This window comes from Cervus canadensis, chromosome 12 (genome assembly GCF_019320065.1).
Source record: "Cervus canadensis isolate Bull #8, Minnesota chromosome 12, ASM1932006v1, whole genome shotgun sequence".
Lineage (NCBI taxonomy): Eukaryota > Metazoa > Chordata > Mammalia > Artiodactyla > Cervidae > Cervus > Cervus canadensis.
In genome coordinates this window covers 13,529,502-13,554,721 of record NC_057397.1, presented here as the reverse complement: position 1 = coordinate 13,554,721, position 25,220 = coordinate 13,529,502, and the positions used below count along the sequence as shown (strand labels likewise).

General features: G+C 36.6%; 1 protein-coding gene across 2 annotated transcripts in view; it reads left to right on the top strand.

Moving 5' to 3' along the window:
* The window catches only part of TMEM65 (transmembrane protein 65), a 45,820-nt gene that overhangs the window by 5,773 nt on the left and 14,827 nt on the right, over positions 1-25,220 (top strand). The window contains exons 2-3 of one of the 2 annotated variants that reach the window (XM_043483413.1): positions 10,568-10,648; positions 24,712-24,756. In XM_043483413.1, the coding sequence (XP_043339348.1) occupies positions 10,568-10,648; positions 24,712-24,756 (126 nt within the window). The remainder of the gene's footprint in view (positions 1-10,567; positions 10,649-24,711; positions 24,757-25,220) is intronic. The other variant, XM_043483414.1, reaches the window with a different exon arrangement.

Genomic DNA, 25,220 nt, shown 5'->3' with positions numbered 1-25,220 from the left:
AATTAGACTTAAGGGGCTGAAATAAAAGGATTACCCGATGCTCTGTCCTCCTAGAGGCCCTAGTGGGGAACCCGGTCCTGGTTTCGTCCAGTTTTTGGCACGTGTTCTTCCTGCTCACATTAATCTCCACATCAGCGGCCACATCATTGACCTTTTTACCTTTCTTTTATAAGGGCCCTTGTGATTACATTTAGCACTGACCTGGGTTATTCAGGATAATCTTTCTCTCTCAAAATCCTTAACTTAGTCACATCTGCAAACTCTCCTGTGAACACAGGTTGAAGGATTAGAATGTGGACATATCGTGGGGGATAATATTATTCAGCCAACCACAGATTTATGACCTAGCCTTGGAAGCCCCCAAATGTCATTTCTGCTGCATGCTATTGATCAAGCAAATTGCTAAGGCCAATGTAGATTCACGGGAAGGAAAATTAGGAGGGGATATGCTGGGAGGGATTGGGGGCAGGAGGAGAAGGGGACAGCAGAGGATGAGATGGCTGGATGGCATCAACGACTCGATGGACATGAGTTTGAGTAAACTCCGGGAGTTGGTGATGGACAGGGAGGCCTGGTGTGCTGCGATTCATGGGGTCACAAAGAGTTGGATACGACTGAGCGACTGAACTGAACTGAACTGATTCTGTGTAGTAACCATAACTGATAACTGTAGTCTGTTCCTTTTTCTCAGTACATGTAAAAATTAATCGTTTCTATTAGAAATTTTGTATCACATCGTTCTTTATTAATGCACACCAGTAACATTGAATTTTTGTTTAAGACTTTTGAACATTCTGAGTGCCAGTGTAGTGACAGTGATTCCTTTGATTGATAAATATTAATATATTGATTAATACATATATATATAGAGAGAGACAGATGTATAAGACCTTTCCTCTATATCAGAATTTCTCAACGTTGGCAGTATTGACATTTTGGACTGAATAATTCTTTGTTGTGGGGGTTGTCCTTCACATAGGATATTTAGCAGCATCCCTGTCTTCTAGCCACTAGATGCCAATAGCCCCCTCCACCCTCCTCACCCCAAGTTTTGTGAACCAAAAATGTCTCTAGATATTGCCAGCTGTCCCTGGAGGAGACATTGAATGGGAGGAAGGGGAGGAATTTAGCAAAATAAAACCAGTCTGATCAACGGCCGTTGCTTCATATGAAATGCTGTATTTCATATAGATATATAAATAGAAAAGACGATTTTTCTTCACTCTTTGTCCCTGTCTCTCCCCTTTTCCTATCAGCCATTGATACTTGCTATTTTCAGTATATTCTCTTTGCTTCTAGCTCATTTCGTTCATTTTACATTTATTTTTCTCTGGATAAGGACAGAAGAGTAATTCCTCACCTCTCTATCAGACTCTTTGGGGCTTCCCAGGTGGATCAGTGGTAAAGAATCTGCCTGCAGTGCTGGAGACTCAAGAGATGTGGGTTTGATCCCTAGGTTGGGAAGATTCCCTGGAATAGGGAATGGCAACCACTCCAGTCTCCTTGCTTGGAAATTCCATAGAGGAGCCTGGTGGGCTACAGTGTGTGGAGTCGCAAAGAGTCAGGCACGACTGAGCGGCTGAGCACATGTTCGCTGTCAGACTCTTCACCTCATTATTATAAATGAGCTCTGCAATAGCTGTTTTCCTTGATTGTGATGTCCTTTCACTTCTAAGTTCTTAACTAAATTCTGAGTTAGACACTTAGAAAATAAGGCTTCCAGATAAGTCAAACACTGCTATAGTTGAATTCACCAGTAATTTGGTGGTGGTCCTCTCAGTAGTGACTATTTGCTTACTTTTTATAGTAATTGTGACAAGTAAATTTTTATAAACAAATTTGTAGATAGGGAAATCAAAATAATATAAAGTTTGCAATGTTATAGGGTCATCCAAAGGGTCAGGCAGAACTAACAATAATGGATGACCTTGAAAGTTAGGGATGATCTGTTATTGAACCACTATTAATGGTGACTGTTTAGTTTTTCTAAAAACAGTGATGAGTTTGTGTAACTATACTCTTTTCTGGTTTTCTTTGGTATGTGAGAGTATAAAGCTAACTGGAACAAATAGGGGCTAAATTCCTGAGTGCAGAGTTTATTAGCATTTTGCTAGTCAGCCGAATTTATTAGCAAAGCTCTAGCCTTGTCCTTGACTCGTAGGTTTATGTCTGCTCTAAGTTAATGAAAATAACCACATGAAAGTAAGTAGTTACTTGTTAAAATATAATAATGTAGTTACCTGAAACCATCTGGTAAATGAGAGACTCTTCTACACAAAGGACTTTGCAGGTAGCAAAATGTCATTTCTCTTAACCTCTGAAACGTTTACTTTGACTATTTCTGATGGCAACATATCTGAACATACTGCATTTTTCTCTGCCTTAGTAAAGTATATTGGGCACAGTTTTGCTTCTACCAGATGTCAGAGTTTTTGTTTACTGTATTTTAGTACAGTGATTCTCTTTGGGGCTACTTACTCCTATTTGTAGGTGCACTGGTCATCACACTCAGCGCCTCCAGAACACTGTGCTGTTTCAGTTGGCGTGCTTTTCAGACTGTGTCATAGTGCTGGTGAAAGGTGTTGGATTTCTTGTGCCACTCTCCCATCCTATCTCCAGTGCCCTCAGACGATGCTACTATATTCTCATTCATCCCTTGTGGTTGTGGTAAACTTTTCTGCTACGTAAGGAGGTCTGCTTCTTGGCATCTCTGTTACGGTTTCTAATGTCTGCTTTTTGTCGCTATTCTGTGGTGTTTTCTTATTATTATTATTTTTCTTTCATTTTCTCTCTCTCTCTTCACCCTTAAGTTTTTCAGTAGGGTTTAATCTTTTTTTTAAATTTATTTTTTGCTTGAAGGATAAATGCTTCACCAACCTGAATCAGCCACAGGTTTACATATGTCCCCCACTTGAGCCTCTCTCCCGCCTCCTCCCCACCCCACGCCTCTCCGCTCGGTTTGAGTTCCCTGAGGCACACAGCAGATTACCATTGGCTGTTTATTTTACATACGGTAATGTAGGTTTCTGTGTTATTGTCTCCATCCATCCTACCCTCTCCTTGCCCACCCTCACCCCTTGTATCCAAGTCTGTTCTCTATGTCTGTGTTCCCATTGCTGCCCTGCAAATAATTTCATCAGTAGCCTCTTTCTAGATTCCATATATATATATATGTTAATATACATTATTTGTTTTTCTCTTTCTAACTTACCTCACTGTAGAAATCTTGATAGATGTTTCAGTGTCACAGACCACTACTGTCTCCTGTCTTTCCAGCTAGCTCATTGTGCCTATCATATTGTTACTGATCTTTGATTCTTCAGATCTCACACTGAAGATCTCGTATTTATGCTAACATTATGATTATGGCCGTTCAAAGGATTGTTGTAAATCTAAAAGATACTTAGCTGAAGTTAGAATGATGTTCTTCTTCTTTTTTTTTTTTTTCTTTTTCACCCCCGGCCTCTCGTGCCCAACTTAAAGGGGGACCTGCACCCTGAGTCATTCCTTACAACTTGGAGAACTCAGGGGTTCAGCACTCCAGAGACCCTCTTCCTGCACTGAGGCCAGTTGCATTATTTCTTATTTCTTGCCTATTTTCCCAAGTGTTACCTACACATTTCTTGGTCCTCCTGTTAAGACTCCTCATGGAACTTCTCAAGCTTATTGTGGCTTTTGATTACTGCTGGGCCTGGAACCTGCTCAAAAGTGCATCTCAACAAGAGTCCCTGAGTGGGGTTATGTGGAGTGTGCACTGACCAAACTTGAGGTGTAGACAGCTCCATTTCTTAGTTTTAAAGGGCTTCAAGTTAAAAGAATAGACTAATTATAATGGTGACATTCTATTTCTTTAGAATTATGGTCTCGTTACAAATTCATGTACCAGAGTTTATATTTTAACTTTATTTTAATTGGAAATAAACTTTAATTATTTAGAACTGAAAGGTTGTTGCTGAACGATGAGACGCGGGATTCTTGGCCTCCGGAGGAGATGAATTCAACCCGGGGCCAGAGACGAGGCTGGATTGCTCAGAGCTTTTGTGTAATACAGTTTTATTAAAGTATAATGGAGATAGAGAAAGCTTCTGACATAGGCATCAGAAGGGGGCAAAAGAGTACCCTAGAATGATGTTCTTTACTTGGCTTAATTTAGATTTTCTTCTGAGTCTTAGTATAGATTATTTAGGGCACTAGGTTATTAAAACATTTGTGATTTTAAAAATAGCGTGATATTTTTGTAATATATATAGCTTCTGAATTTCTGTTGTATAATGGTTATTACATTTTATAGTAGACATCCCACTGCTCCCCTATTGCTGCTGCTAACACTATTTTCATTACATTACTTAGCAGTTACTGAACATTTGCTGTAGACGTACTGAGCTAATTAAGTGAGTTTTCATGTAATTATTCTGTTTACTTCTCTTGGAGAGAGAACGAATTATCTCCATTCTCTGGATTAAGATGCTGAGGCTAAGAGGAGCTTGCCCAAGATCCTTAAACCTGTGTGGCAGAGTAGAGTTTTTAACTTAGCTTTGTTTGACTCATAAAATCCTTGTTTTTATTATTGCACCTTTTTAGATATTCACAGGGATTTCCTGGTGGGTAAAGAATCCGCCTGCAATGCAAGAGACCCGGTTTTGATCCCTTGGTTGGGAAGATCCCCTGGAGAAGGAGATGGCAACCCACACCAGTATTTTTGCCTGGGGAATCCCACGGACAGAGGAACCTGGCAGGCAACAGTCCACGGTGTCACAAAAGAGTTGGACATGACTTAGGGACTAAATAACAATGACAACAGATATTCATATCTGGGATTTTTAACATGCTGGAAAAAAGATAACAATTCAAATGCTTGTGCTGGTAACATAACTTAGTCTACTTTTTATATGTTTGCATAATATACCCATTCAATACAAAAGCAAATATGGCATTGTTAATTTTAAAATAAGGGAAATCAAAGCAAAGTCAATGTGCAAAAAGTCTGTAAATTGTGGGAGGATTTTGAAAAAGTAAAAAAACTGGTATCTGGGACTTCCAACTGCCATAATAAATCTCTTAACTTTCAACTTCTGTAATTTTCCTTTAGATTTTTGAATGAGCTTTTAAAAAACATACCTAGCATACTGTTCAAAGAAAACCTTCCTAAACTTTGAAAATTTATTTATGTAACAAATATTTGTTAATCTCCTACCATATCATAAACATGGTACTGGATATTGGGGGTGTGTCAGAGAATTAATTCAGGAAAATATTCTCATGAAACTTACATTTTTGAGAGTGGAAAGATATGAGAAATAAATAATAAAATAATTATAGATAGTGTGTGCTATTAGAAGTATAAACAGAAGGACCTTTACTTAAAGGTGATCTAGGAAGGCTTTTGTTTAGGTAATATTTAAACTGAAAATAAAGGATTGAGAAGAAGCCATTCGTTCAGATATAAAGGAAGAGTATTCTCAGAAGGAAAAGCAAGTATCAAGGAAGGGACCTGGAGTGTTGTAGAAACTGAAAGAAGGCAAATATGAGTGGAACTTAATGAACAAAGGGTATGGGATGAGATGTTGGTAGGCAGAAGCCAGATTTCTGGGTGAACCATATGAAGGCCGTTTAAACAGGAATGGATTAATGGTATCTAAAGAGCCCTCTGGCTGCCAGGGTTGCAGTCAGACACGCTGAGTGACTGAGCACACTGGCTGCTGCAAAATGGAGGGTGCAAGGCACGAGCTGGGGGACCACGTAGGAGCTGTCCCAGTGGTCTAGGCTGGCAGCGTTGGTGGCTGAGACTAGGAGGCCATGGAAATGAAGAGGAAGAGACAGATTCCAAATAGACTTTTGAGAGTGATCTGATGGGACTTGCTGATGGGAAGGAAATTAAGGGAAAGGAAATAGTAAGTGATGACTTAGGTTTCTGACTGTAGTGATTGAGTAAAACATGTTATTATTTACCGCAAGGGAGAAGACTGGGGAAAGAATAGATATGAAATTTTAGATACCTCTGTGAATATAAATGGAGATGTCAAGAGAGTAGGGGTGTGTGTGTGTGCGCGCGCACTTGTGTGAATGTATGTATTTATACACTTAAATGTAGAGCTCATTGAGGTTTAGGCCAAAGATGTAAGTGTAGGTGTCAACAGTTGTATATAGATGGAGGAGATCCAGGATAGAACTCTGAAAAACAGTGATGTTTGTTGGAAGGGAAGACGAAGATCAGGAGACATACATATACCTGTGGCCAATTCATGTTGATATATGGCAGAAGCCAACACAATATTATAAAGCAGTTATCCTCTAATTAAAAATAAATGAAAAAGAATGAAAACTAGAGAGAGACTGAGGAATGTCTACAGAGTTAGGAAAAATAACAAGAATAGTGTATTCTAGAAGCTAAGTGAAGACGAGAGCATTTCAAGAAAGAGGGAATGATCTGATGCTTTAGATAGCTCAAGTAAGAGGAAGAGCGGTGAGGGGTGGGTGGTGGGGGTAAAGAAGGTTTATTGGATATAATAACTTGAAAGAGAGCGATGTATTTGTCAATTTTGTAAGAATTATGTGGAGAGAAGCTGGATTTTAGTTGACTGCAGCGGAGGGAGTACCAACAAAGAAGGATTCAACTCTTTAAAGGGAACTTTGGACGTAGAGGGCAGGGGGTGTTGGGCAGTATCCTGAGTAGTACTGAGGTTCTCTCTTTCCCCATCAGTCAGGAGTCCGAAAGTAATTTAAACATATGTTACCAGTTTACTATGTCCTATGTAGAATTCTAGTTTATCAGAGAAAAATGTAATATCACGGGTAAGCAAAAGCATGCTGTTTTTAGCAGCATGGTGTAGAAAATATGCAAACCATTTAGCAAGTAATGTCTTTTCATTTCCTTTGGTAGGAAGCTTAGAGAAATCAGGAAGATGATTTGAAACTACACTTTCAAATCAAAGTACCCAAGGACTAGGGGGAACATTTCTTTTCTTGGAATGTGGGACTTTGAGTACTAAAACTGAATTAGTCTGAGGCAAAACCTACCCTAAGGGTGACAGTATTTTTGCCCTTTTCATAGATTAAGGCTTTGACTCACAGGAGAGATTGAAAAAGGGATTCAGATAGTTTCCTGTCCCTTCTGCAGCTTTTCCTTTCCTCTAGATCTGAACCCCTGAACACTTTCTTAGGGCTCCCTCTGTTATCATTTGTGTCTGGTGGGATTTCTAGTGAAAGAACTTGCAGGAAGGTGCTGGCTCCCACAGAGTGTTCATACCCGAATCCTTCACAGCGACTCACTGACCATCAGTCTGCCTTCACCTGTTCCCTTACTATTCTAGCCGTCCTCTGCTTATGGTGTCCGGTTGCATCTGTCTCAGATAAACATGTGCTAACATCTCCTCTGTCCTTGCAGGGGCCTCTTCTCTTTTGATTTAGGCCCAGCTATTTGTTTTGTGACTTGAGTTCCCTTAAGGCTTAAAAATAAATTATAAATTTGAATTTAGTTTGACATTGTTTCTCTGTAAGGGTGGGAGCAATGCTCTTTGTAGCTCTCTGTATTCCACAGTGAAAACTAGAACCTGCTTCACCAAGTTTAATGTACATATAAAATCATCTGGGAATCTTACTGAAATACAAATGCTGTTTCAATAGATATGGGTTTGAACCTGAGTTCTGTGTTTCTGACAATTCTGTGTTTCTATGTTTCCCAGTGGTTCAGTGCTACAGGTCCAGGGGGGCAATATTTTGAGTAACAATAGAGCAAATGTTTTGTTTTTAAGGTGAGAAAGAGTTGAGGTCATGTAGATAAACTCAAGCATGCTTGCATTTTGAAAGGAAACAGGCAAACAGGTGCAAGAGCAATATTGTAAGATGTGGCATATTTTGTGAGCTGGCAAAATTTTATGTTTGTGTGTGAGAAAGATCCTATGGTTTCAAAAACATTATTATAGCATTTTTAATACTCAAAAGGGTTTAAGGACATTACAGAAAGTGTGCATTGTTAACACTGATTTTATAGTTATGCAGCAATCACTGAGTAATAAATGCTGTATAATAGATTTATTCCTTGTTGCTCATCTCTTTTTCTTTCGCGTCATTACCTTGAATGTGCTGTTCATTGGTTAGTCTCATTTCTTCGGTAAACCATGCCCTCTGTCATACTTTTTTCTTCTGCTTTTCATCAGCCTGTTCTTTCTGTATTTTCCCCACTCAATTTTATATTGCTTTCTTCTTTTTTTAAATTTTATATTACTTTTATTAAAACTTAGAAACAACCTCAAGTTTATAGAAAAGTTTTACATATAGTACAGTATAAGCTTTTTTTTTTTTTTTTTGAATTCTTTCCCTCGAATCATTTGGGATAAATTACTGACATGGTGCCCTGTCATTCCAGGCACAGGGGAGGTTCCTTGGGAAGCAGTCTCTGAGACAAAGCTTAACATGCAAGGGGTTTATTGGGAGTGCTGTCTAAAATCCTCACCAGGAGGATACTTCAATACTTTAATATCATGAGCTATTTCATGCTATTAAAAATATGAACGATAAAATGTAAGCTCTTTCAGACTTAGAAAAGAGTATGACAATTCCCCAAGGCATAGGAAAGATACTTGTTCCATACTGTAAGTTACATGATGAGACAGAGTGCTAGCACTGTTGAAGCAACTTTTGATCATTTAACTTTTTTTTTTAACAAGGAATAAAGCACTTTTTTTTAAAAGGTCCTTGTTAGTTATTCATGAAGAAAGAGACATAACCAAATTGAAGTACTGCTTCAACATAACTGGTCTATAATCCTCAAAGTATAATCCTCACCAGAGCCTTGAGTGAGTTGAAGAGCAACGTTCTTCAACTGAGGCAGTCCCCTCACAAGACTGTCACTGAGGAGTGTCTCTGGGAAAGACTTCAGGCAGCTAGGGATCGACTGCATCACAGTGCCCACTACAGCTGGCTTATATTTCCTACAAGAACATTGTTCTGTATAAGCCACAATATAACATGGATAGATTCCTTCCCTCTTACAGTCGTGTCATTCCAGTTTTCACCAGTTGCCCTATTGGTATTCTGCTACATCAAAAAGATCCAGTCCAGAACCACGCACTGCATTTAGATTTCCCTTTATTTGAAAGTTTCCGAAACAGTTTCTCAGGCTTTCTCTTGGCTTTCATGAGGTTGATACTTTTGAGGATTATAGTCTAGTTATGTTGTAGCAGTATTTGGTTTTGTCTCTTTCTTCATGAATGCCTTCCAGTTAAGCATCTTAGGCAAGAATATCACAGAAGTAATTTTATGTCCTTTTTTCCATCCTGTCAGTTGCTCATGATTTTTATTTATTCCTGATGATGTTAACCACTTCTTGGTTAACCATATCCTTTGAACACTGGACTAAAGAGTATCAGTTTGATTTATCCACTGAAGAGTTTCTGTTCCCCTTTTGTGATTAGTATTTTGTGGGGAGGTACTTTGAGTCTATGAAATACCCCATTCCTCATCAACTAGTCAAGTTATGAATTCATATCAATATATGTTCGTGAATTCTTATTCTGTTTAATAGGTTACAGTTCATTACTTTCAGTTTTGACCTTCCAGCTGTCCCATGCTTCACATTTAAAAAAAAGATAATCAAAAGAGAATTGACCAAAAAAAGGGTGAAAATGCAGCAAAGAAATTAGAAGTGGTAACGCTGATGTGATATTTTAATCAAATGTAAAAGAGGTTATAGAAGAAATAGCTGACATTGGGAATATTCATACTGTTGTTGAACTGCTGCCATTCAAGAGACTCCGGATACTCAGCCAGGAGAGCTAAGAGAAGGCAAGCGTACGGACGTAAATGAGGACAGTGAGAAGGTTGTGGTGAAAGGAAAGACTTGCAGAGGAAGGGATTCTGGTAAAATTTTCACATTCAAGGAACTCTCTGAGCTCTTTCGTAATATTAAAAATATGAAAGGTAAAATGTAAGCAATTTCAGACTTAAAAAGGAACGTGACAGTTCACCAAGGTATAGGAAAGTTGCTTGTTCCATATTGTAAGTTATATGATGAGAAAGAGTGCTAGCACTATTGAAGCAACTTTTGATAGTTTAATTATTTTACAAAGAATAAAGCACCTTTTTTATAAGTTCTTTGTTAGTTATTCATTTTATATATAGCAGTGTGTACCTGTCAATTCCAAACCCTAAATATCCCTTCCCACCACCCTTCCTTGCTGGTTCCCATAAGTTCTTTTTCTAAATCTATGAGTACGAAGAATAAAACACTGTACTGTAATTCTAAACGTGTCTAATATTTTCAGTTACAAATATTTTAGTCAATAGTTTTACTATTTAAAAACTTTCCCTTTATATTTATAACTATCAGTAAGAGAATTTTTTAATGTTTTGAAAAAAAATTTAAAAATCACAGAACAATGGTGATTTTTCCTATCAGTTACTAAGACTGCTTTGCCACTTACATCATCATTTTTATGTCCCCACAATATTGTACGAAGTGAGGACTGCCCATATACTAGCATGTTTCACTTCAAAATTTCATATACATTTAAAGTTTTATACATATTTGTGTTATTGCTTGAATACATTGATTTAAAAATATTTTTAGCATGCAGGTATCCCAAACCTGAGATTGCCATTGTGAAGCGAGCGAAGGAGGTATCATCAGCAGAGACCCCTGATAGTTTTGGTACAGTACAGTATTGCAGTATTGATTGTTTGTCAGATGTTTATTGCAAGTGGAAGAGCATCTATTTGACAGGACTTCTTGCTTGTTTGAAATAGAATGGTTTGATTATAGTGATAGTCTTTTTTTGTTTGTTTGCATCAGTGTTTCAGTGTTCCATTGTCTTTGGAACATCTATTTTTATTATCTAACCCTAGACCTGTGGATATGATTGACTAATAATTGCATGTTTAACTGACTGAAAGATTACATTTATGATCTTAACAAAAGACAGAATCACTAATATTTAAATAACATATTTTAAATGTTGTTGAAATAACCACAGCAGAGTGAGACATAAGAAGCAACAAAGATGATGAATTTCTTCAGGATGAAAGTAAGACAGAGGGACCACACACAGGGAAACCTTCAGAATATTCTAAGAGAAACTATGTTTTAGTAACTGAACTTTAGTAAAATATATTTTATGAGTATATTCTTGAATAGTTTGAAAGTACGTTCATTGTAAGGCCATTCTTGAACTTTTTTTATAGATTAAGTCTCTATACAGTTTGCTATCTGACTTATATTGTATGCTGTGGTGATGGTGGAGGAGGAGGAGGAATTGTGTTGAGTGTGTGTGTGCGTGGGATGGAGGGAGAAATAAAAATAAATATCTCTGTCCATATTTTATTTTTTGATTACTATTTAATATAGATGAATTGCCTCAGAAGTATAACACAATGTATGGAAAGACATAAGAACTGTTTTATGCACCAATTGAAATTTTGTAAGAAAAAGTTTCTTAGACGGTATATACAGTGTCAAAAGCAAAAGCTAAGCTGAAAGATCCTCTGAGAAATGGGGAGGCATGTAGTGTATATGTACAAACATACACAGTTGTGTATATTTTAACATATCAGTGCAGTGCAAAAATCTTCCAATTTGCTCTACTTTGCCAGTTCTAATGTTATTCTAAAATTAAAAATTTTATCTCAGTGTGTATGCAGAAACTAAACATTTAATTAAAATGTCTTTTGAAAAAATAAAAAAAAAAAAAGAAAATGTCCTTTGAAGAAAAAAGTTTCAATTTTGGATTATTCTGAAGATTGTTTTTAAATAATCCTTGTTTTAAAGACACTGTAGGGAAAAGGAATGATACTTATTCTATAGATAATGGCAAATGATATCACTAGGAGGTAAAGTGCTACTGAACAATAACTAATAGGATTTAACCTGTCAGTGATCACCTTTTGAGACTCAGTCTTTAATTATGTCCCTATTTACTGTAGTGTGCCTCTTCATAAATGTTTGTGTGGTATACCTCTATTTTTTTTAATCCTACTATTTCTACAATAAGGAGGCAATATAGAGTCAGAATATTAGAGCTAGAAGGGATGCAGAGACCTAAAATCTTTGTTTTATGTAACATGAAACATAGTTTATGATGTACTCAAGGTTTGGTGACTGGTTTTATATGTATATATATGTATATCAGAGCAGGGATTAGTGTGGAGGCTTTTGAGTTTGTTGTTGTTGTTATTATTGATTTGTTTATTTGGCTGCACTGGGACTTGGTTGCATTGTGTGGGCTCTTAGTTGCAGCTTGTGGGATCTTAGCTACCCGATCAGGGATTGAACCTGGGTCCCCCGAATTGGGAGCATGGAGTTCCAACTACTGAACCCCCAGGGAAGTCCCGGCCTTTGGGTTTTTAGTTCAGTGCTTTTTTCATGGTAATAAATTATGTTAGGATTAGCAGGGGAGATTAGTGCTAGATTAGAGGGTATCTGATTTTGATGTTCTTGCAGGAGAAGATGCATGCACATCCTTCTACTCTGCCATCTTGACTTCTGTGCTATGGCATCGCATCTAGTCACATCACATCATGGCAAGTAGAAGGGAAAAAAAATGGAAACAGTGGCATATTTTATTTTCTTGGGTTCCAAAGTCACTGCAGACTGTGACTGCAGCCATGAAGTTAAATGATGCTTGCTCCTTGGAAGAAAGGCTATGACAAACCTAGACAGTGTTTTAAAAAGCAGAGACATCACTTTGCCAACAAAGGTCCATATAGCCAAAGCTGTGGTTTTTCCAGTAGTCATGTACAGATGTGAGAGTTGGACCATAAGCGGGGCTGAGTGCTGAAGAATTGATGCTTTCGAACTGTGGTCCTGGAAAAGACTCTTGAGAGTCCCTTGGACAGCAAGGAGATCAAGCCAGTCAGTCCTAAAGGAGATCAACCCTGAATATACATTGGCAAGACTGATGCTGAAGCTCCAATACTTTGGACACCTGATGCAAAGAGCCGACTTATTGGAAAAGACCCTGATGCTGGGAAAGATTGGGCAGGAACAGAAGGGGGCGACAGAATGAGATGGTTGGATGGCATCACCAACTCAATGGACATGAGTTTGAGCAGACTCCAGGATATAGTGAATGACAGGGAAGCCTGGCATGCTGCAGACCATGGGGTCACAAAGAGCCAGACACAACTAACTGAACAACAGCAACAGCAGAGTATCCAGTTCTGAAACCAGCAGAAACTATGTAATTTTCCCATTCAGAAAATGTTTTATTTGGTAACTATAATAGATGAGTTGATTTCTTCCCCTCTCTTTCAACTTTGATGGATTTCTTTTAATGATTTATATGAAAAAGAATGATTTCTTAGAAGAGAAAAAAAGCAATTGAAAAAGGTATTAGTATTTTAGATAATTGCGATTTTACTTCAGTTTTGAATATTAATACCTGACCAATGTTTTCACAGTTAGAACTGGACATGGAACAACAGACTGGTTCCAAATAGGAAAAGGAGTAGTCACGGCTGTATATTGTCACCCTGCTTATTTAACTTATATGCAGAGTACATCATGAGAAACGCTGGGCTGGGAGAAGCACAAGCTGGGATGAAGATTGCCGGGAGAAATATCAATAACCTCAGATATGCAGATGACACCACCCTTATGGCAGAAAGTGAAGAGGAACTAAAATCTCTTGATGAAAGTGAAAGAGGAGAGTAAAAAAGTTGGCTTAAAGCTCAACATTCAGAAAACTAAGATCATGGCATCTGGTCCCATCACTTCATGGGAAGTAGATGGGGAGACAGTGGAAACAGTGTCAGACTTTATTTTTTTGGGCTCCAAAATCGCTGCAGATGGTGACTGCAGCCATAAAATTAAAAGATGCTTACTCCTTGGAAGGAAAGTTATGACCAACCTAGACAGCATATTAAAAAGCAGAGACATTACTCTGCAAACAAAGGTCCGTCTGGTCAAGGCTGTGGTTTTTCCAGTGGTCGTGTATGGATGTGAGAGTTGGACTGTGAAGAAAGCTGAGCACTGAAAAATTGATGCTTGTGAACTATGGTGTTGGAGAAGACTCTTGAGAGTCCCTTGGACTGCAAGGAGATCCAACCAGTCCATCCTAAAAGAGATCAGTCCTGGGTGTTCATTGGAAGGACTGATGCTGAAGCTGAAACTCCAGTACTTTGGCCACCTCATGTGAAGAGTTGACTCATTGGAAAAGATCCTGATGCTGCGAGGGATTGGGGACAGGAGGAGAGGGGGACGACAGAGGATGAGATGGTTGAATGGCATCACCGACTTGATGGGCATGGGTTTGAGTAAACTCCAGGAGTTGATGGTGGACAAGAGGCCTGGCGTGCTGCGATTCATGGGGTTGCAAAGAGTCGGACACGACTGAGCAACTGAACTGAACTGAACTGAGTACTGTCTCTATACCTAAAACATAAAAGTAAGATCTGCTTTTTTTAAAAACTTGTACTGTTAGTTTACTATCTTAGCCTTTTTAAAAAAGGAAAATCATTATATATAGTAATTGTTTTCTTTGTCTGGTTTCCTTCGGCATGAAAGAAGGAAAGGAATACAGTGTCTGAGTTAAGCAGTGTATATAATTGTTCTAAATAGACAACTTAGACATGTAAAAGCAACCACAGATTATCCTAAAAAAAAAAAAAGAACTTCATGAAATGACAGATATAAGAGAAATAAATTACTGTATATCTAGTATTTACTATTTTTTAGATTTATTTTTATTTACTTGGCTGTGCTGGTCTTAGTTGCCGCGGGTGGGATCTAGTTCTCCAACCAGGCAGTTAACCCTGGTCCCCCCTGCATTGGGAGCAAGGAGTCTTAGCCATTGGACCACCAGAGAAGTCCCAATATTTACTATTTCTTAACTTTGTTAATGAAGTTAACAAAGGTGATGATCAATTAGGCTCTATCACCTTCCCGGGGCTTCCCTGGTGGCTCAGAGGGTAAAGAATTTGCCTGCAGTGCGGGAGAACTGGGTTTGATCCCTGGGTTGGGAAGATCCCCTGGAGGAGGGCATGGTGACCCCACTCCGGTATTCTTGCCTGGAGAATTCCCATGGACAAAGGAGCTGGGTGGGCTATATAGTCAGTGGGGTCGAAAAGAGTCAGACATGACTGAGCCAGTAAGCATGCACATATCACCTTCCTCATCATTAGTACTGGCCAACTCTTGTCATCTGTTATACCACTGGACTGCCTCAGACCAGGAATTTGTTAGTCTCCCTTAAGTAAACTGCAGTGAAGCCCCAGGTTGCATGCTATGTTCCCCTGAAGTTTAGTGAGTGACAATATTACATGATCTGAGTAAACATTTCTTTGCATGTTGCAGTAAACTTTTAAATGCTAAATAACAAAATCACACTGAAATACTTCTTTTTGGTCTTAGTTAAGGAATGTGTTTAAAAAACTAAACATCGTTTTATAATTAATAGCCATTATTTTAAAAGACAAGACCTGTTAATTGAAATTTACAAAATTAAAAAGTTAAATTTTTTTCAGTTTCTAAAGTGTTTCAATTTTCATTTCAGAATGTCAGGTTTTGTAAGTAGGTTAAGCAATAGCGTAACCATATTAATTTATTTCTTTTAAAAAATATTGTGTTGTAGCTTTATAAATCCTTTTGGGTGCATGTTTGATTTTTTTGGCACCTGGTATGATTTGCTTTGCTTAAATTATTTTGAACAGCATGATTTGCATCTTAAGTTTGTCTTCTTTAATGCATTATATGTTTATTGTAAATTTAACCTTACCTATTGGAACTTTTGGTTCTGTTAAAAGTCTAAGCAGTTTATGTTTATATGTACACCTATTCTTTTTCAGATTCTTTTCCCTCCTAGATTATTACAAAATATTGAGTTTTAATTAAATAATGTAATATGTCACACTGTAGTCAAGGGGTGTAGTTTTGTTTTCTAGTGAATGTGAAAGTCGCTTGGTCATGTCTGATTCTTTGTTACCCCATGGACTGTAGTCTGCCAGGTCCTCTGTCTGTGGAATTCTCTAGACCATAATACTGGAGTGGGTAGCCTTTCCCTTCTCCAGGGGACCTTCCCAACCCAGGGATCACACCCAGATCTCCTGCATTGCAGGCAGATTCTTTCCCATCTGAGCCACCAGGGAAGCCCACCACTTTATAAACACATTGTTTTATAGTGGAGGCTAAAATAAAGAAACTATAGGTGTTCCACTTACTTTTCTTCTACCAAAGTATTTTGATTTTCAGTTTAATATATATTTCTTGCTAGAATGACTTACAATCCTAAAAGATACTATAGAATCGTTTGTTGATATTGGACTGAAGCTTTTTAAAACTTATTTTTATGGGAAAATATAATTAAGGAAGGACACAGCATGACTTAGTGACTGATCAACGACAACATAATTAAGGAGGGGTATGCAGGTTAATTAAATTTCATAATAAGCTCTGTGAACCTGTCCTCCTTATTCGTTGTGTTGAAGTCTTTTGTCAGTTAAAGTAACTTGGCAGTTGACTGGGACTTGAAATTTTCTTTCAAGGATTTTGTTTTAATGACATTTTACCTACTTTCTGAGAGCATAAGAATATTTATAGTAAAGGTGTAACATGAAAAAAATTAAAATGTATCAAGATGGGAGTAATTTGGCCTGCTTTTTCTGAGAGAAATTTTGTAAAATTTTAGAAATCCTTAAATTTATGCCTTTTTTGGATTCAGTAATGCCACTTAGGAATAATCTATGTTAAAGAATTTTCAGAGAAACATAAAAAGATTTAGGTACAGGTTTATGTAAGTGTTATTTTAAAAGCCAAACATAATGAAGAATAAATATCTAGTTAAGGGGATTAAACTATTGTGTATCATATAATGAAATAAAATACTACCAAAGCAATTATTGCCTTAAAGAGTTAAAAGGGGAAATGTTCACCATATAATGCTTTGTGAAAATCACAGAATACAATTTTATGTGCACTTCTGTATTGAAAAAGGGCTTCCCATGTGGCACTACTGGTAAAGAACATGCCTGCCAATGCAGGAGATGTAAGAGACCATGGGTTTGATACCTGATCAGGAAGATCCTCTGGTGGAGGAAATGGCAACGCACTCCAGTATTCTTGCCTGGAGAATTCTGTGCACAGAGGAACCTGGTGGGCTACAGTTCATAGGGTCACAAAGAGTTAAACATGACTGAGTGACTAACACACATACAATTATGAATAAAGAATGGCTACTTAACAAAGAAATACAGTGGAGAGACTGAAGAAAACCAAGTCCCAGCAACTCCATTCGCCCAGAACTAGATTTTCCTTCTTGTGTGGCCTTCAATGAGGCTCCTTTCAAAAATTTTCTCTCTCTCTCTGTTTAAAAAATCTCTACAATTGGTCCTCATCTGTTTTTGTTACGTTGCTCTCTCATTTCTTCCTTTGTCTTTCTCTTTCTAATCTGACCCCCCCCACCGCCTCCTTTTAAGTGAATATAGTATGAAGTAATTATTTATACTTACATAGCAAAATATAAAAAACTGCTGGATTAAATACATTTTTATTCTTGAGATAGGAGGAAAAAACCTTACTTTGTGTTTCCTTCTGACTCTCTTTTGACTTTTATATGGCAGTGACCCTCAGTTTTATATTTCCTAAATAGGTAATAGTTGACCATTAAATGATGATTCTGATGCACTGTAATATTCCAATTCATCAAGGAAATATTTCTTTTAAAAATTCAGTGTTAGTAACAATATTTTGTAAGCTACAACAGGTCTTTGGTTGCTTTTGTTAATTAGAAGACTAACTGGAATTCCTAATTTTTTGTACATCCTAAAAAATAAAAATTTCATTTTGTAAAAGTGAAATTGCATGTTTTAAATTGTTTTCTCTATTCTTCCTGGGTTACTGAAGCAAAACAAAATGTTGAAAGTGTTGAAATTTTTTATATTTAAACATGCGAAGTGTTATAGTTTTCAGGATTTATAAGTAATATCTAGGGAGCTTTTAATTAGGAAAAGATTTGTTTATACATTAAAATAATTGAATGTTTATGTTCTCAAGGATAGATTAGAAGGAGAGAAAATCCTACTTAAAATAATTTTCATTTGGTTTGATGCAGTATAAACAAGCAATTTGTAAAAACTATCATGTCTTTCTTACTTTCCTGCCAGTAAAGACTTAAATGTGAAATCAAAAGGAAAAAAAATGTATGTGTAAATATTATCTCATAGACACATACAGATAGTTGTCCTAACCTATATATTTCTTTGTGTGTGTGTGCGTGTGTGTGTGTCTTGTTTGGATTTTCATTATCAGTAGATCAATTCAGTCATTTTTAGCTAAAGTTTATTTGCCTTTCTGCCTGTGTACATAAGACTTTTAAGAACAAATTTCAAAAGCACCTAACTTCTTTTACTCCTGTTCGTTAATTTTAATTAAGCTTTTTATTTTGACATAATTGCAGATTCACATGTAATTGCAAGAAATAATACAGGCTACCTACTTTTCCCAAAGGTGACGTCTTGTAAAAACTATTATATGGTGTAACGTGCAGAATATTGACATTGATAGAGTCAACATACAAAACAGTTACAACCCCACAGGGATGCCTCTTGTTACTTTTTTTTTCTTTTTTTAATTAATTAATTTATTTTAATTGGAGGCTAATTACTTTACAGTATTGTAGTGATTTTAGCCATACATTGACATATATCAGCCATGGGTATACATGTGTCCCCCATCCTGAACCCCCCTCCCACTTCCCTCCCCATCCCGTTCCTCAGGGTCATCCCAGTGTACCAGCCCTGAGTGCCCTTGTCTCATGCATGGAACCTGGACTGGCGATCTATTTCACATATGGTAATATACATGTTTCAATGCTATTCTCTCAAATCATCCCACCTTTGCCTTCTCCCACAGAGTACAAAAGTCTGTTCTTTACATCTGTGTCTCTTTTGCTGTCTCGCATATAGGGTCATCATTACCATCTTTCTAAATTCCATATGTATGCATTAAAATGCTAACCTATATATTTCTAAATGTGAAACCCTGTTAAGTGCAGCTTCTTCAAACAATGAAAAATATCTGAGAAAAAGAAAAAAATAAGGAAGTCTGGATGTTAGTTATTTTTGCCAGTATTGTGAATAAACACACTTTGGAAAAGCAGTTTCTATTCTGTTATCATTCTGTTAAGTTATTTTTCCACTAAGTTATCATTCTGTTAAGAATTTTTCTGTCTGTGTTCATGAAGGATATTGGTCTGTAGCTTTCTCTTTTTTTGGTAATTTTTTGGTTTGATTTTATTTTTAGTACTCTTCTGACCTTATAAAATAGGAACTATTTCTTCATTTTTTGTTTTTCTGAAGGAACTTGTAAGTTTGTCTGAGATGGGCGTTTGCTTTTCTTTAACTGTTTAATAAAACTCATTAGTGAAACCATCTGGATCTGGAGGGTTGTTTTTTTTTTTAGTGTGAATGTTATGGAAAGGTGCTTGTTAACAAATTTGATTTTGCTACTAGATAGGGCTATTCAGATTTTTTGTTTCAGCTTATATCTTTTGGTAAGTTGTATTTTTCAAGGAATTTGTTCATTTCATCTAAGTTGACTAGGTTGGCATAAAGTTATATGTGATATTCTTATTTTAATGTCTGTAGAATCAGTAGTGATGTCCCCTGTTTTATTCCTGATATTAGTAATTTGTGTTCTCTTTCTAGATTGGTGTACCTAAGGGTTTTTTCATTTTGTTAATCTTTTCAAAGAATCAACTTTTGGCTTTGTCTATTTTCGTTATTGTTTGCTTTTTATTTCATTGATTTCAGCTGTTTTTGTTGTTATAGCCTTCATTCTACGACTTACTTTTCATTACCTTGCTCTCTTTTTTTGGTAGCTTTTTCAGATAGAACCATGCATCATTTATTTTAGGCCTTTCTTCTTCTTAATATTAGTACTTAAAACTCCTCTAAGCATTCATTGAGCTGTCCTGACAAATTTCAGTATGCTGTATTTTCATTGTGATTCATTTGAAAAGTATTTTCTAATTTCCTCTTTGATTTCTTCTTCGGCTTGTGTATTTAGAAGATGTTACTTAATTTCCACTTTCTTCCCTAGATATCTTATTATTTGTATTTTGGTCAGAGAGCATATTCTTTACAATTGTAATCATTAACTTATTAACACTTGTTTTGTGGATCAGCATATGGTCTCTTGATAAATATTATCATCTGCACTTGAAAAAAATATGCATTCTGTAGTTGTTGAGTATGGATGTTTAAATATTAGTTGAATGAAGATGATTGGTAGTGCTGTTCAGATAATCTGTTTCTTAGTGATAATTTCCCCTGGTGTTCTATCAGTTGCTGAGAGAGAAGCTTTTGTATCTTCAAGTATGATTGTAGAAATGTTTATTTTCCCTTTAATTTTGTCAGATTTTGCATCATGCATTTTGAAGCTTTGTTACTGCTACTGCTGCTAAGTCGCTTCAGTCGTGTCCGACTCTGTGCGACCCCATAGACGGAAGCCCACCAGGCTCCCCCATCCCTGGGATTCTCCAGGCAAGAACACTCTAAACATAAGCAAATTGTTATTATGCCTTTTGATGAGTTGACTCTTCACATTTTGAAATGTCCCTGGTTCTGGTAATACTCTTTAAATCCACTTTATCTGTTTTTAACATTGCCTTTCCAGTTTTTGCCAACAAAGGTCCATGTAGTCAAAGCTGTGGTTTTTCTGGTATTCATGTACAGATGTGAGAGTTGGACCATAAAGAAGGCTGAGCACCCGAAGAATTGATGCTTTAGAAATGTGGTGCTGGAGAAGACTCTTCAGAATCCCTTGAACTGCAAGGATATCAAACCAGTCAATCCTAAAGGAAATTAATCCTGAATATTCATTTGAAGGACTGATGCTGAAGTTCCAGTACTTTGGCCACCTGATGAGAAGAGCTGACTCACTGGAAAAGACCCTGATGCTGGGAAAGATAGGAGGCAGGAGGAGAAGGGGGTGACAGAGGATGAGATGGTTGGAAGGCATCACTGACTCAATTGACATGAGTTTGAGGAAACTCTGGGAGATAGTAAAGGACAGGGAAACCTGGTGTGCTGCAGTCCATGGGGTGCAAAGAGTTGGACACGACTTAGCAACTGAACAACTCCAGCCTTAGGGGCTTCCCAGGTGGTAAAGAATCCACCTGCCAATGCAGGAGACACAAGAGACGCAGGTTTGATCCCTGGGTCAGGAAGATCCCCTGGAGGAGGATATGGCAACCACTCCAGTATTCTTGCCTGGGAAATCCCATAGACAGAGGAGCCTGGCGAGCCACAGCCCAGGGGGTCACAAAGAGTCAGATGTGCCTGAGCAGCTCAGCACAGCACTGCCGCAGCTCCAGTCTTACAAGCTTACTGTTTGTGTAGTATGTCTTTTGCCATTTATTTACTTTTAATCTATTGAAGTGTAATTCTTGCAGATATCGTATAGTTGGGTCTTGCCTTTTTGTCCGTTTTAACAACCTCTGCCTTTTAATTGGATTGTTTAGTCCTTTAACATTGAAAGTAATTATTGATATAGTTGGATGTAGGTTTACTATTTTACTGTTTGGTTCTCTTTTCTTTCTTCTGTTCTCACTTCCTGCATTCTTTTGACTTAATATTTTTTGCAATCTCCTTCACATTATTTAGCTTTTTAACTGTGTCCTTGATGCATTTTGTCTGTATGTGATCCTTTAACTTTGCATACTGCTTAGAGCTGCTTCTACTTAGAACCTTGTACCATGTCACATACATTGTGGAAATATTGCAATCATATTTCCAAATTGGTCCATTTGTGACCTCCTTCATCCTTTATGCTTTGATGTCAAATGTATTATATCTACATACATTATAAACTCCACATGGCAGTGTTGCAATTTTTGGACAATCAGGTTTATTTAAATTACTAGGGAGAAAGTAGTCTTTTATATTTACTCAGTATTTACCATTCGTGATGCTCTTCATTCTTTTTATTTTCTTTCTATTTTACCTTAAGCTGGGATTTTTGTGGTTTTCCCTGCACAGGCGCGGTTCACACAGAAGCCGTATGTTTGAACTGAATGTGTATCAGGATTGAAGGCTCCTCCTTTCTGACTCTGCTCTTTTCTCTCACTTTGCAGTGGCTTTGGTTATCTTGCACCTTGCCCACTGCTTCTTTAGGCCAGAAAGACTGAAGGGTTCTTTCTTCTTTTTTTAAGAGCTGGTTTAGGCCAAAATCTTCATGAAATGGGTAACTCACTTAGTTCCATTCTTCTTTGTAATTGTTGATTCCTCTCCACAATCAACCTGCTTTTTGGTCATTTTCCAGAGCTCTCAAATATTTATTTATAGTTATTCTGTATAGAATTAGTCTGATAGAGGATAATTCAGCCTGTACTGGAAGTAGAACCAGGACTTTTTAAGCTAAAAATGGTTGGAAAATATGGTGTGGTAATGTACAGTCTTTGGAGAAGGAAATGGCAGCCCACTCCAGTATTCTTGCCTGGCGAATCCCATGGACAGAGGAGCCTGGCAGGCTACAGTTCATGGGGTCGCAAGAGTCGGATACAACTTAGCAACTAGATCAATAGTCTTCTTATTTTAAAATATTTAGAAAAAGAGAGAAATTGTGATGCATGTAATGCACACTCACACTGAAACAGAAAGAACTAGTTTTTCTAACTCGAGTCTGCTTAATAAAAGATTAGATTGGAGTACATTTCCATGTAAGTGTACATAGTTTACTGTGCGTCAGAAGAAAAAATTTAAGGTTAAGATATGTATGTAGGGATATAAAGCTTTGGGATTTACTATGATTATTTTCAAGGGGATTATATTAGCTCCCCTCACATTTTAAAATTGGTACAGACTGCTGAAACCTTGGGCTTATTTCAAAGATTGAGTTTTATTGTGTGTTATACACCTAATGTTTTTTCACTTCTGATATGTATTTGTCTTCTTTCTGTTAATGTAGTAAAGAAGATATAGTGTCAGAATCCTCAAAATGGTCAGCTTATGAGTCACAATTTTTGATGGGTACTTTCCAATAAAATTTCCACTCTCTAGGAAATGTTCCTTTCCTGTTTCCTCTTATTACTCCTTGGGTTCTTTATAAGGCAGGAGGCAAAGCTCTGTGCTTTGATTTTGCTTTAACCTCTGTGCCAGTGGTTTTCCTCCCTGCTGTGTCTCCTTTACTTTGTATTATTTTCTTTTTCTTTCTTTTAAAAAGAGTTATTTTTCATTACCTTTAATTTTTTAATCCTTGTATGTACTTAGAAAGACAGATTCGAAATATTGCTTACATTATTTGATTTTTTTCCCCCTCATTACTTTTACACATTATACATTTGCCTTGCTCTTATCTTTTCATCCTAGGAGTTGTAAAATATTTTAAAATACTTTGCTCAGTATGTAGAGAATTTGAAGAAGTAAAAGCAAGGACTCTATATATTCTCATTACATTGGGAAGGTCCTGCTTGTTGAATTTTTAGGTATTTCAAGATGTTCCAGTCAACTGACAAGGACTTCTCCTCACAGTGTCAGAACTGTAGTGATGGTGAGAGTAATGCAACTAGGAAATAGTTCTGGTATGTAACCACTTGTGCATGTTTACTTCACCAGAAAACTCTGGAGTACAGTGGTGTCTTATATTCCTTGTTAAAAATTTGGGAAACTATTTGCATGCTTTCAAAGTAGATTTTGAGGTAATAGTACTAGTCAAAGAATAGAGATTATATTCTAAGCAGATACAAAATACTGCAAAGTTTTAGATATCTTCATTTCTTTACTGTCCTAGAAAAGGAAAAACAAAACTTAAATTTGCATTCTTAGAATTTCTTAATGATCCAATAATTGCCTAAACTCTAGGTTTTAGCACATTTCTTATTATAAAGTCATTATGATACTATATGCTTTTTTAGTAAAATAACATTTACAAATATGTCATACTCCTTTTTATGTAGCTTATTGATGGAGATTCATTGGCTTTTCACTTTTTAAAAACTAAACTCTTCAGTTCTTATGTTGTCATAGATTATAAATATTTTAGAAACTATATATCCAGTTTGTAATGTATTTCTTTGGACACTTTGGTTATACTAGATCTTAATTGCAGAGTGACCCATGGTTTGGGTTCTTCTGTATAGTATATCAGTTAATCCTGTTGGATTGAATGAGAATAAAGAAGGTGGAATTCTCTGCCATTTTACTGTAATTTATACAAATGATGAGTTGGTTATTATGAGATTACATAGGTAGCATTTTTGTAATTGTTAATTTTTAGATTTAATGATGGCACTTGAATATACTTTGATAAAATATACTTGAGAAAACTTTTTGTGTTTATTATGACATATAAGTAATGTTGCTATTTAGTGAATCACACCCTACTCTCTGGGGTCATTTTGTTGTGTAAATGTTCTTTATTATCCTGTAGTATATTTTTCAAAACTCAAAATATTCATTATATTATCAAGGGATATTAATTAGTCTCATTGTAGAGATACAAAGACGTATTTACAAAAAGCCAAAAACAAGTGATTTGCCCAGGGATATAGGGTTATAGTAGGCCTGTAATTAAAGCTCAATTTGTTTTTCTAGCCTTGTAATTTAATCTATACCAAGAAATATTTCCTGTATGGATAACTTTGGTTCATTCACCTAAAGATAATTTATGAATAAACTCTGCTGTTCTCTCATTTTGTAATTCTGCTACTGTTTTCTTCATTGTAATAAAAAAGAAATCTTGCTATAGTAACTAATTCTTGACCACACCCTCTCTTTCCCCTTCAGAAAAGTTGGAAGCTCAACCACCAACCCCAGGACAGCTGAGATATGGTAATGGTTCTATAATTATTTGTGCATCTGTCTTTTACTTGAAATAGCTATGTTATTCATGAATAATACAGAAGAGTCAACAAATTAATTCATTCCAGATAGAATAGATTATCTTATTTATTATGCTAAAGCAAAAGGTTTGTAAATTTGGTTTAAAACATAGTATTATAGAATTTCTAAGATTGTTAACCATGTCTGTTAGTGTTTAAATATTGTTACCATCTAGAGATAAAATTGTAGTAGAGGTTTTCTTAGTTCCTGGATAAAAGGATATGTTTACTTTAGTTTGGATTTAAGTTGGGTTATTTCAGAACTGGAATTTCTAGGCTATTTTCTTTGGTGGAGAAAATGCTCTGTCTTGTTTCTAATAATGAAGAAAGTAAAGTTCATTTTAAGCCACCCCAAAGAAGAACCTTTTAATGCTGCTGGTCTGCTCTCTTTACTGTATTGTGATTGGAGTAACT